Source organism: Amblyomma mixtum, chromosome 9, assembly GCF_055824585.1.
Source record: "Amblyomma mixtum isolate Tamu chromosome 9, ASM5582458v1, whole genome shotgun sequence".
NCBI lineage: Eukaryota > Metazoa > Arthropoda > Arachnida > Ixodida > Ixodidae > Amblyomma > Amblyomma mixtum.
The window spans coordinates 99689254-99702009 of record NC_143020.1 but is presented as its reverse complement, the minus strand read 5'-3'; the positions used below and the strand labels follow the sequence as shown (position 1 = coordinate 99702009).

General features: G+C 43.6%; 1 protein-coding gene across 1 annotated transcript; it reads right to left on the bottom strand.

Annotated features, from left to right (window-relative positions):
* Window positions 1-5067: 5067 nt before the first annotated feature.
* LOC149330331 (transmembrane protein 179) lies at window positions 5068-12753 on the bottom strand. The gene is made up of 5 exons (XM_089560911.1): window positions 12406-12753; window positions 11244-11559; window positions 9444-9572; window positions 8787-8871; window positions 5068-6166 (listed from the first exon to the last, which is right to left on the bottom strand). Exons 2-5 carry the CDS (start codon window positions 11528-11530, stop codon window positions 5984-5986), a joined length of 684 nt encoding a protein of 227 aa, XP_089417037.1. The 5' UTR covers window positions 11531-11559; window positions 12406-12753; the 3' UTR covers window positions 5068-5983.
* Window positions 12754-12756: the final 3 nt, after the last annotated feature.

Genomic DNA, 12756 nt, shown 5'->3' with positions numbered 1-12756 from the left:
AGAGTGACTGGTAATGTGATTAGAGATCTTACGATAGGCAGTGGTTAATTCCAAAGCACCATCTACAGCGGCTTCGATACGAAGCAAGTTAGACATATAGCAATGCTTATCGAGGGGGTGCGCTGGCCTCACTAGGCTACAGATACTCGCTTCTAGGTCACAAATACTTATTTATTGCCATTGTTGATATATATCGAATTATCGATATATCGAACTATTCGAGGTGCTGTTCGAATATATTCGGGTTCCACTGTGCAAGTCTACGCATCATTTATACAAATTTCTTTCGGTCGGAGATTATCCTTGAAAGGAGATAGAAAAGGCATGAGCTTGCCTCTTATTAGGACCTCTACAATGTCCTATCTCGCTACTAGGAGAGGCTGAACCGCCATGACCTATTTCAGAGTGCATGGAGCTTTATTGCCATCACAATGCACCGATTTGTGTACGTGGTTTGATTACGCGCCGATCATGAGGTGACATGGCAGTTCTAGACCGACTGTACAGTTTCCAAAAGCGACGCCTACAGAGCACGCAGACAACAGCCGTACCTGCATATTGCAGACAAAGCCATATGGTTGACTAAATTGTCCGCAGAACCTTTTACAAAATACTCCGCTGTGCACTGCACTCATTCTCTCACGTCATTCAGTCCCTGGAATTTGAGCCCCAAACACTCCACATCACACTAGAAATTTCCACCTTCTTGTCCATATCAAAGTGCACGGAAAGATCATGATGAATGAAAAACTTCTTTTAAGAAATGTTCATCCACCAACTAAATGCACAACCAAATGATTAAACATTGCTGAAATGTCAACTTTGTCAGTACAACACTAACAAGCTAGTGTACCCAGGTTTCCAGAGGCACTTGTTTGGGTTATCACCAAGATACTGGCTTTTCCAGACCCTGCTAGCACCATACATGGCTGCAGTTTGGTAGGTGCTGTGTATACCGTGTATTGCCGCGTATAAGTTGACCGTTTTTCTTTTTTTGGTGCGTAATCACTAATCCGATGGGTATCAACCCCGATAAAAACGTCCGTAGTCTATATTCCGTCGTTTGTTCGCAGTTGGCCTACCGCGATCCACTCCGTCCCGCGGCACTGCCCGCTCGTCATCGTCTTCTACGTAGCACAGATTCGTGCTTCCGCACTCATTCGAATGTAGTACTACATTCTCTGTAGTCCGTTTTACAGAAACGACCATTTGAAATTTGGGAAGGCGACCTATCTGCGGAGTCTAAGGTAGTCATGGCCAAGCCGCGGTTAGTATGCGCCTTGTGCTGGTACCAGTTCTCGGTAAGGGTCATGGAGCTCCATGTGCAAAAAAAAAAATCGTAAATTGTTATGCAAATTCATTCTAACGAAAATTGAAATGCTCGATCGTTTGGCTGTCTCGCTCGCGCTGGTAGTCACTTTCCCGGACGAGTGGTAGACAGAGCGAGAACTTCCCGACCCTCTGGAACGCTCATCGCGCTGTAATCCGAAACCACAGAACCGTGGTCCGTTGGGATCGCCGTTAGTCAGCCGGGCCATATACGAGTACAGAAGGCAATATTGGTCGCTACTTCATCGCCTTAAATTTTTGTCTCCTTAAATTTTTATTTGTCTCTGACTACTGGCTTTGCAATTGCTTTGAAGTGCGTGCGCGCCCCAGGTGGAAATTTCGCAAGTGGGACCACTTGGCAAAGTGGGACCACTTGAGCAAAGTGGGACCACTTGACAAACGCGACCATTAAAAAGATTTGAAATTTTAATTAGAACCATGAAATTCGATATTTCAGATGGTTCCAACTGGGTTTTGAAATTGGTTCCAATTGTGCCTTTGCATAATATTAAGGTGCAAAAGGAAAACTGATTTGTGAGGACTGCAGGGCAGTGTTCAGACTGCATGGTGACAACATTTTCACAGGAGAACTTAAACTGAGAATCGCATATACTGTCATGGAAATCAAGACACGTGCACAAACATACATCACAGAGAAGGAGGAGATACAGTCAGACACTAATAAAATCGACTCATGTGTACACATCCACACAACGCTCTCTTGCTTCCATACATATATACCCTGCTTGTGAGACTCTCATACTGGCGCCAGTGGTGCTTGCCTATTGAGCGCAGTTATTTAATTTAATTTCGGCCTCAGTGATTGAGCAAATAATGAATACAGTTTATTAGATTAAGCTGCTGTCAGCTCTTATTTTAAGAGCCGGATTATGGTTCTGCCTTGTTTGTTTAATATGCAAATGTTCACATGGATCATGGTTCCACTTGATGCCCAGCTGAGACCACTTGCAGTCTAGTGGTCCCACTTTGAAAACCACTTGCTTTCTAATGGTACCACTTGCTTTCAAATGGTCCCACTTGAAGGCAAGTGGGACCATTTGCAAAACCAGTTGCTTTCAAGTGGCGCCACTTGAAAGCAAGTGTGACCATTTGGAATCCCACTTCATATTTTCATCTGGGGCCGCAATGCCATCTCGCGGGGAACTATATAACGAAGAGTGCAGTGGAGGGGAGGAGGGGGTGTATGTGTCGACTTATATTTGGTGATAAGCACTTTACCGCAAAAGCACTGCTACTGAACCTCTCCCCCCTCGAATCTGAGCCAGGGTGAAGTGAAGCCTCGTGCACCTCGTCCTGGCAATGAAGGGATTAAGGCACAAAGCTGTAGGAGCAAGGTAGCGAGGGCAATAAATGCCTGTAGGCACTCATTTCAGAACATTACTCAAAGGCCCGAGACAGCGTCGGTAGCAGGCAAGAAAGTCTGGAGGTTCTTGTGTCAGCGATAACGTCTATCGAGAGGAGCGGCTGCGCCAAGGCCCCTTCGCTGCTTGCGCTCTAAGGACCTTGCTTGCTTGGGGAAGTGTGCCATCCGCTCTCGAGAACTGTTTAGTGCATACCTGGCTCTTTGGTCAAATGTTTAGGGGGATCCCCCAAGGTGGAGTAGATTCTACTCCACCTTGGGGGATTCCCATAAACATTTGACCAACACTGTTCCCACTTCGAGTTATTGATCAATTCGCTCTCGCCCTACCATAGGCTTGCCGTCCCGGTTAGCTCAGTTGGTAGAGCGACTGCTCCGGTGAAGCGGTGGTCCCGGGTTCGAACCCCGGACCAGGACGAATTTTTCTTCAACTACGAAGTTTCTTTGAAAGCTGTATAGCTTTCCTTTGTAGCCGTATGGCTACGCTTGGGTGGACGCCAATGAGTAATTACTCCCTTATTACCTGGCTCTTTGCTCCTGCTCCCTGGTTCAAGCTGTATGACTCCAGCCCAGAAGGATGTTAGATGCCAGCGAAGACTCAGAGACAGTTCAGCGTGCTTGCCGTGCAGAGGAGTAAAACGACAGCGGCCACCATTACGTTTAGTTATTCATTGCAAAAAACATTGCAGCAAGCCCTGGGGAGCCTGACAATCACAGACGAACAATGCATTACTGCTGCAAGTTCATGGAAACTAGCAAAAGGAAAATGGAATTACCTGACGCAAGTTCAGGCATTCTGATGTGACTAAACTGGAGAACCTCCAAAAGCAAAGAACCATTTGTAAAAGCTTTCATCATAAAAACATTCAAGCAAAATCACCACTCCTTATGCACGTTGCTCGCATCACATTTTCTGACTGTTAGTCCAATTTTTCTTTTTTGGCCAGTGAGGGCAATGGGTGGGGGTCAACTTATATGCGGCAATATAATTACATCTCATAGCAGAAAATCACGTTCAGTCATATTCTGCATAGTAGATGGCAGCATGCCTGATATAACCTCTTTGCAAAGACTAGCATGTCCCCAGAATATAGTGATTTTAAGTGATTTTGTTGAATTTTAAACAGCTGTGCAGACGTTTTAAGCCAAACAGCCTTGCAAAGCTGTTATATCAGGTGACTACAAATGCCAGAAAATATTCATGGACAACATTTCTAGCTTGCACCAACTGATCGTTTTAGCTGCAACCAGTTAAGGTTTTTGAATATACTTCACACAAACCTCCGTAATCTTTGTGCAGACTAAGATAAGTGCATGGCTTATAAGAATCACACTCTCACGACTTGAGTGCACATCAGATAGCAATTCAGAAATGAAACCAATGTTCTTTAAAAAGGAACCATCATAAAATTTTATTCACTCTGTCATATTCTGCAAGAATATTATGGATAAATAAAGCTAAACACAGGAATTCAAACGTACATGACAGTATAATAAACCGGACTCAAAGTGTAAAAAGAGCAACACATATCACAAACAACCCTTAACAGCAAAAGCAACTACCTACACTCACACTTATTCACCACACTGCATGGTCAAAACTGAAGAAATTCCTTGCATTCGTTGCTGAAGAACCAAGACAAGTGCGATAAATACAAATAGTACAGTAGAAAGTTATTAAGTGCAACCTCAGTAACAGAGATACGTTTAAATAACTTACATCCGAGGTTCACATTTCATGCAGATTAAGAATGTAGGAGTCAATATTATTATACAAGTGTGTCACGCTTAAAAGGGTACCATTCAATATGTTAATTATGGTGAAGATTCTGTGTGAAGGCATCCCATACAAAACTATATGCCACCATTGTCTTTAGAGACCACCCAAACAAAGCCAACTCAGTTTAAATATAAAACAGAGCAACAATTATTGTCAGCAGGGTCAGTAAATATAGACGGACGTGAAATTGAGCACCAATTAAGGCAGGAATTACTCATTAGCATCCACCTGAATGTAGGCATGTGGCTAAAAGTGTGGGATTAATGAGCAATTACTCCTCAAATTGATACCATTGCACCCTAGGGGATTAAATACATTGGATTAAAATTGAGTTTGTTTAGTATAAAAGAAAAGCATTATTAACAAACAAGCAAAGGGCCACTGGTGCTCACAAGTGCTGATTAAGACCCCAGAGGTGCAACAAAGTAAAAAACAATACCTACCGACTTTGGAAACACACAGACATGCATAAAAAGTGCACAAATAGCCAAAGGTGAATGCACACCCCAAAAAGACTGCCCAAGAATAGTACAAAAGCACATACTAACACACTTGATCACACGACAAACTGCAGAACAAGATTTCCCAAAATTTTTTAAAATCCCTTTCAATACCTCTCACAGCAATATGTACATGACATGTCAGAACAATGGGCTAACCTTGCTGGACCAGTTGATTCTAGGCCACATTTGTTCAAGAAAAAAAAACACACACTGAAACAGTAATGCCGAGCATGATGCTTACCGTAGTAAATCAAGTGGTAACGCACAAGTCAGCAAACAACCATGCCTCTCATTATAGGTAAATTACAACTCCACAAGCTTAAAAAAGCAGATGATTTACTTAATAACAGCTTAAGTGAAGACTATAACTACCAAGTGCTGTTCTAAAATACCCTTCATTTCGTAGGCAGTGCATCTAAATCAAGCGCAGCCCTGCACAGTCAGGGCTGCTGCGATATAGTACGAACCACAATGCCCAGGACCTCTTTGTTCATCCTCTTCTAAGCCCTTTGTATGCGTCATTGACAGAGCTAGATGTATCCATCTGCCAAGTCGCAAACAACCAGCCAGACAGCATACATGCCTGGGCATACCGGCTCCTACATTGGTTAGGCTTAAAAGTGAACACATTTACACCTGTGACGAGAGCCAGCTTAGTGTCTTGTGCAAGCTGTCTCACACTCAGTGCACTTTTCACGAGACGTACGAGCTGGAACATGCAGCACATGACAGGACATCTTGTGCAAACTTAACCTCACAGCCGTGACACTGACGAGCCAGTGACTTAGCATTCACAGAGCCGAGCACAGATGGCAGGGCTATGATCAACTCCATGTCGTTAAACCGCAGTTCAAAGTCAAGTGGCCTCGCCACGACGACCGGCTCCACAAATCTCAACAAACTGAGCTCGTAAGCACCGATGCACTTCTGAAGCGAGCGGAGGAAAGGTGAACGGCCAGAGGTGACTGTGTGATCCTTGAACGCGACTGCTCAGTCAAGAATGGGGACCGTGTCATCGACGGTCTGCGACTGGGACTCGTGGGACGCGTTGAGGAGGCGGCGTTCGCGTGCCATGCTGATCATGAGGTTCTCGCGCTCGTGGTAAAGGCACAGTTTTCGCGTGCACAGCACTGCCTGGAGGACCCAGCACACCCAAGAACTCCAGGCGCCAAACTGTAAGGAAGAGCGTGGCTGTATTACAAGGCCTCGCCAAGTCTACGATGAAGTGAGTCAGTGAAACGACAAAGGCAAGGGAAGAGAGTTTCTTTTCAACTGAGAATTAAAAAACAAACTCTGAAGAAAATCAGAAATCGACAACAGGTCATGTGTGCAAAAGCAACGACATGGTGTGTAGCTTCAACCCAAGTTCAACATACAAAAGCTGTCTTGGGTCTCATGTGGCACACTGACACATATCTGTATTCTAGATATTAACGTTCTAATCACACTATTTCCACTAATAAAAGTTTAACTACTGTATTTACATGCATAATGGGCCCACTCTTTCTGTGAAAAATCTGAAAATTTGAGAGCCGTGTTCATTAAGCAGGGTAAAATATTCAGAAAAAAAAATTTTAAGTGCCAAAAAGCGTGACAAAAAGAAGGTGGGTGAAAGAAATACTTAATTTGACAGTACCGTATTTTCCGGTGTATAAGACGCACCCTTGTATAAGACGCACCTGCCATATATGCAAGCTGTCACTGAAAAAGTTCGTATATAAGACGCACCCGTGTATAAGACGCACCCCAGTTTACCCAGTTAGGCTAGTGAGGCTTAATTAAACACGCTTGCGCGACTATCGCGAAATGCACCGTACCTGTGAGCAATTCTTAAGCAACGCTAAGTGATCGAAAAAGGCAACACTCACGCCATAGCCGTCCACGTTTTAGCAAAAAAGAAAGAAAAAACAATACAGCTCCCCATATGTCCATAACAACATTTTATTTCTACTTGAAACCTTCGAAGTCTTCATCTTCAGATGCGCTATCAAAAGGTTCACCCATTTCTGGAAGCAACTCGGCTGAAACATGCACTACGTACACGGAGCAAAAAAAGTTGCAAAGGGTGACTAAAAAAGAACACCGGCTTGTCTTGACAATGGCGAGAAACGTGATTGTCACCATCTTTTGGCGCTTCTCATTACTTTTGCTTGGGGCCTCCGAAACAGCCGCGCGTTTGTGATCCCGAAGTTGTGATCCCCGCCGTTTCATGATAAAGCTCACCGCGAATATGTCGCGCACGGCGGTCCCGGTATTGAAGTATTAACCGTGTTACAACCGCGTTATTGGTAGTGATATCTTTTAGGTGAAAAAAGCTTGAGCATGAACCGGAGTAATCGGTGAACTCGCAAAAAAAAAAAGAAAAATTCGCATATAAGACGCACCCTTGTATAGGACGCACCAGGAAGATTTTCGAAAAAAAAACACGTCTTATACACCGGAAAATACGGTACTCGCCTCTTACCAATAAATAAATAAATAAAACAAAACACACACTTCAGTGAGGTTTCTATACTCCAGTGCATAGCCAACAACTTTTATATTAAACCAGCCCATTTAACACATGTAGCGGCTTATAATTGTATCCAAAGAGAGCACAACTATACTTCTCTCTATCCCTGCTCGTAGCATTTAAGGAAAATGAACTGTAACAACTTGCTAGTAGTAGTAGTAGTAGTGTTTCATAAAAAAAAGTACAAAATGGAAGAAAAAGATGGTCCCGGCCGCAGCAATTGCTATTTTGATATCTTGAGCATAGGAGGTACGTCTGGCAAGAATAAAAGAGACAGGGAATGGATAGCGAGGAGAAGTACACAGGGGAGCAATAGTGAGAAAAGGCTTGTATCAGCTGTGTAGACTACAGCTAGTTAAAATTTTAAACCATATTAATATAGCAGATCGAACACGGAAACCCTTCATGACCAGGCCTACTTTCTACTGGTTCTCAGATTCTACGCGGGACATTCTATTGGCTGTTCCTCCAGTAGGGTGAGGCATAGTAGTCTTGATATTTAATAGATGGAGCTTTAAATTATTGCACAGTTATTTCGGCATTCACTATCGTTGTCAGCAGACTGTGTGGCAAAAGTGGCAAAAGAAAGGGCTGCGACTATTATGCGACGGAAAAAAACTGCACTTTTTGCCAGTCGAAACAGGGGGTGCATTCATTATGCGAGTAAATAAGGTAGCTGGAAATTTCAGGTACGACTGTTAATACTAGCTGTGAATAATTCAAAGTGGTTTTGCTCACCCCAAATAAGCTGAATCAATTGAAGTGCACTGCACTCCCTGGACATAGTAAATATGATAAAAAAGAAGATGGTTGGTTGGTTTATTGGGGTTTAACGTCCCAAAGCGACTGCGGCTATGAGAGACGCCGTAGTGAAGGGCTCCGGAAATTTCGACCACCTGGGAGTAGCAGACAATACAGGGAAGAGAGATTAATATACAACTTCAAGCAGCACAAGTGATATACTGCAAGATGTATTAAAGAACTTCCAGAAGATGAAGCAAGCTTCAAAGAGTAAAATGATCCCTAGCGAGAGCATTCCTCCGCCTTGGAACACTTCTCCGTTGAAACCTGATGGGCTGGTACTTAAGGTCCTACTGTCCGCTCTGTACAAATGTTAATTATGAATACTTGTAAATAGAAAGACACAAACTGCATGGGTGTCACACCGCTGCACACTACTTACGTCAATACATGAGCTGAAAAGAGCAGGGAATATTCTTTCAATATGTCAGTTTCAGGTGTTCATCATTTCAAACTATATCCAAAACCGACAATGCATACCTGAGCCGTGCCAACGTGCATGTAAAATCCAACGGTGTCTACGTGGTCAGGCTTGCTAATCTGCGTAACTGAAGCGTCTTCGCACCTGCAAATGTAAAAAATTTGTTCTCATTATGATGCCTCAAACAAACTGCCTTCCAGCCAGCTCCACAGTAGTCCCCAAAACAAACAAAATCTGAACAGTGAGCACAGTAATACAGGATGCTACAGTCCATGGTCACATGTTACTGTCTTTTTTTTTTAAGCTGCATCCTACTACAGCATGCCACATGGGCACGTAGTGATGTTCCGTGCCATATCCGAAAATTCCTTCAATTAGAAACAAAGTTCCCCATCTGGACCTCTTTTTCCTTGAAGCAGCATGAAATCTGCATCAATCTGGAAAAAGTGGGGCAATTTCGGTTCCTAAAGCTCCCTGAAACTCGTGAAAAATTCCCTTTTATGACCAATTTTACCCCTATAAATTCCCATAACAGGGATAATTCCCCAATCGGAACATCACTGGGGAGACAAGGTTTTTGTCCTGTAGAGAACATAATCCTGTAGACAGCAACGATGACTACCGCTGCCAACACTGCACACACAACAGCTAGTAACCTACATTTTCCATTTTTTGTTGTTCTTTCTTCTTTTAACGATTTGAGACCTGGCACTTACGCTGGAAAGCGCTGCGTAATGGCTCGGCACCATGCCCGGAAACCGTCCGAAACCAGGACCGAAGTCGTGAAGACCAGAAGCATCACAATAACGCTGACCACAGAGTCCAGGAATGCAGACAGAAATGAGCTGCAAACAAGAGATAATATTGTTACACCGGTAGCAAATGTGAGAAATGACACTTTCAAGCAATGCGGTAGTTGTAAGCTCAGAAGTCCTAGAAACTATGCAAAACAACGTGTAAGTAAGGCTCCTTGAAAAAGATCTGCGCCGCCAACACTACAATTGCTTCCCCCCGGCACTTGCCTCAGAGGTCAACAACCATAGTCCCTGAATATAGTAAACGAGGAATAAAATGGCTGTGGGAGAACAGCTTCACAGACAACTTGAGAACAGGACCAATAAAATAAATCATTATAATGAGCTTCTCCACTAATGAGACAAGTTTCAACTAACAAAATAATGACTCATATGAAAATTATTCAGCTTCGGCATTTTATCTCAAGTGCTATATGCCATGGTATCTAAGGTTCGACTGTTTGATTCACACAGATTCTGATCACGAATACCTGCTAAGAGAAGCACCCAAACTGAACTGATGCTGATAATAAAATCTGCGGTTGAAGCATCAATCTGTAGTTGGTTTCTTGGAACTGTACTCCCCCCTTTTCCTAAACTACACTTTCTTGCATGGCCTGCAGGTTGATTCGTAGTGACCTCCACAAGTGGCAGCAAAGGTAGGAAAGTTTGATACGAACTAAATTATTAAGGGAAGCATGCTAAAGAATGATGACAATTATCATCTTAGGAGGGCAGTAGAGATAAGGGAATCTGCGACTGCCACTAACGCAGGACAGGGTTGATTGGAGATCAGTGTCTCGCGGTGGACAAAGCCCTGTAGGCTGGTGATAACAGACTAGATGTACCATCTTTTGTTCGTAATCAGCTTTGAAGCATACTCGATGCAAACATAGAAACTGATTTGTGAAAGCTGCCTTTTATATTTAATGATTTATTTTTTAAATTAATTATTCACGTAGAGCAATGAAATTTTGTACAGTTATCCGAAAGTCCACTGAATACTTAGATACAAAATTTCAAGGAAATGTAGCAAGTAGTTTTGATATTATAAATTTTTGTATGCTTCAATGCTATATCAAACTTGCGGAAACCCTGGCATGACAACAAAACATGGCAGGAGTCTGAAGTCATTCTTTAAGTTTTACCCAAAGAATGGTCGGTGCCGTGACATTCTCCAAATATTTTTAGCAGCCCGATATTTTTCTTCAAAATGTTATATCCATGCTTGCATAATGCACTCATTATCACCACATCAAATTAGTGATGGAATAAAAAAATAAACAAATAATTCAAGACTATAGTAATGTCACTGCATATTAAGTTTACAAGAAACTCAATGCAACAAACTGCATGAAAATCCGTGAAGTCACTGCCGTGCTACACTTTCTGCAAGAAGGGAAGTCAGGTCAAAAGACACTTTTAATCAAACTGTCATTGTCACGGAGATTTCAGCCGGTTTTGTGCTACCTACGGTCATAGAAACTTTGTTTTTAAGTCACTTCTGGGCTGCTTTAAGGGCAAACCTTTCAGGATATACTTCGAAAGACCTTATACAGATACAAAATCTGCTGCTTTCTAAAATTCGACTTTTTTTGTTTAGACTTTAATGATTTCAAAGCTGTGTCCCCCGTTGAATGAACTGAAGAAATTAGCTGCACATGAACACAGAGATGCTACAGATTCTGGAAGTGGCGACTAGCAAAAGGAACACAGTCCAACCTGTCAGTGCCCATGTAAAGGAATATTGACATCCGGACCAGCTGGATGAACGAGACTGCAACCATGAGGCCGCCAACGGCAAGCGTGAAGAAACAGTAGAAGGGCGATGCCCATCGTGCGATGAAGTGGCCGTCGTCGCTGTCAAAGCTGCCCGTGGTGTAGAGGAGGCAGTGACCGTCGAACTTGGACACATGCACTGCCATTGGGACGACAGTGCACACGGACAGGATCAGTGTTATGGTGTAGCAAGTCGCCTGCGTCAGCAGGAGTATGTTTCCGAGCCCCATTGCGGTGTTGGTTCCTAGCGGCTGCAAATCTGGAAAAGAAACAGCCCAGAGACTAAAGAGCCAGGACTTGGAAATGTGCAATGCATAGAACATCATATCTTAATCATTTGCTGAGCAAATTGCAAACCATTTCCGTTGCATGTTAACTATAATATTTTTTACTGCTAGTACTAATGGCCAATGACCACTTTTTTAGTGCTCACAACTGCATTCACAAGGGTAGAAACTTGCGCGAGTCGGTAACTGTGATTCATGGTATGTGAGGTAGCGCAAAACGGGACAAGGGACAGAGAAAGACGTACCCGTTTTGAGCTACTTCACATACCATGAATCACAATTGCATGTGTGTCTGTAAACGCAGACTCGTCGTGTGAACACATTCCGATCTCGCGTCGCGTCACATGAACGCGCTGGCGCGGAGGGATCTCGGTAGCAGTTATTCAAGCGACAGTTCAACAACCAAGAAATAACTGATATGACAATCCAGACAAACAGTGAGTTACTGACGTCTTGCGCACATGTCATCAAGCGCACGTATTCCGAAAAGTGAACATTAGGATCTCTCGATAGGTCTACTACACAAGAAGGCGTGGCCTGGCCCGTCAGGAAACAGCCCTTTAAACATCGCAACATGGGCACTTGAAAGGCGTTTCACCACACGTCTATATCACGCCCAAACATAGATTTGACGCGAATTACAGCTTTGGCAGTTGGTTTATAAGCTTTCTCCAAACCCACAGTCTTTCTTTCTTTCCTCAGGTTATTAGCGAACAACAACTATCACGCTGCCAAGCATCTAGTACAGTGCTACATTACAAAACGTGCCTACAAGCGCCTGCACAAGCGCGAGCTTCGAGTTCACAGCCAGCATTTACCTGTTTTATGAAACAACCGCTCAGCACATGGCAGCAGCAGTGATCGTGGTGGACGCTGGTGCTAATCTCTCGGCGATCGCAGCTCCCCAGGGGACAGCAAACAGCACAAACTAAAAACAAACTAGCTGGTAACCAACGAAACCACTGTTGACACACAGTGGCGGCGAACCAGCGAAGCGAAACGCGTCCGCGTGCCGCCTCAAAAACAGATACCGCTCGCCGTTTCGCTACAAGAAAACGGACAAAAGCGGCTCGGTGTATTGTTTCACGCTACGGCGAAGACTAGAGCAAAATTTACCACGCGGTGGCTAAACAGGTTTGATCAGATGTGAGAATAATTGGGTTTTCAAC

What these genes read in the sequence shown, in the direction of transcription:
- LOC149330331 (XM_089560911.1), bottom strand. Translation starts at nt 11,530, where the DNA reads ATGGGGCTCGGAAACATACTCCTGCTGACGCAGGCGACTTGCTACACC. An exon ending in ATTACGCAGCGCTTTCCAGC is followed by an intron (nt 8,872 to 9,443) that starts GTAAGTGCCAGG and finishes TTACATTTGCAG; the next exon opens with GTGCGAAGACGCTTCAGTTA. An exon ending in TGCACGTTGGCACGGCTCAG is followed by an intron (nt 6,167 to 8,786) that starts GTATGCATTGTC and finishes TCTTCCTTACAG; the next exon opens with TTTGGCGCCTGGAGTTCTTG.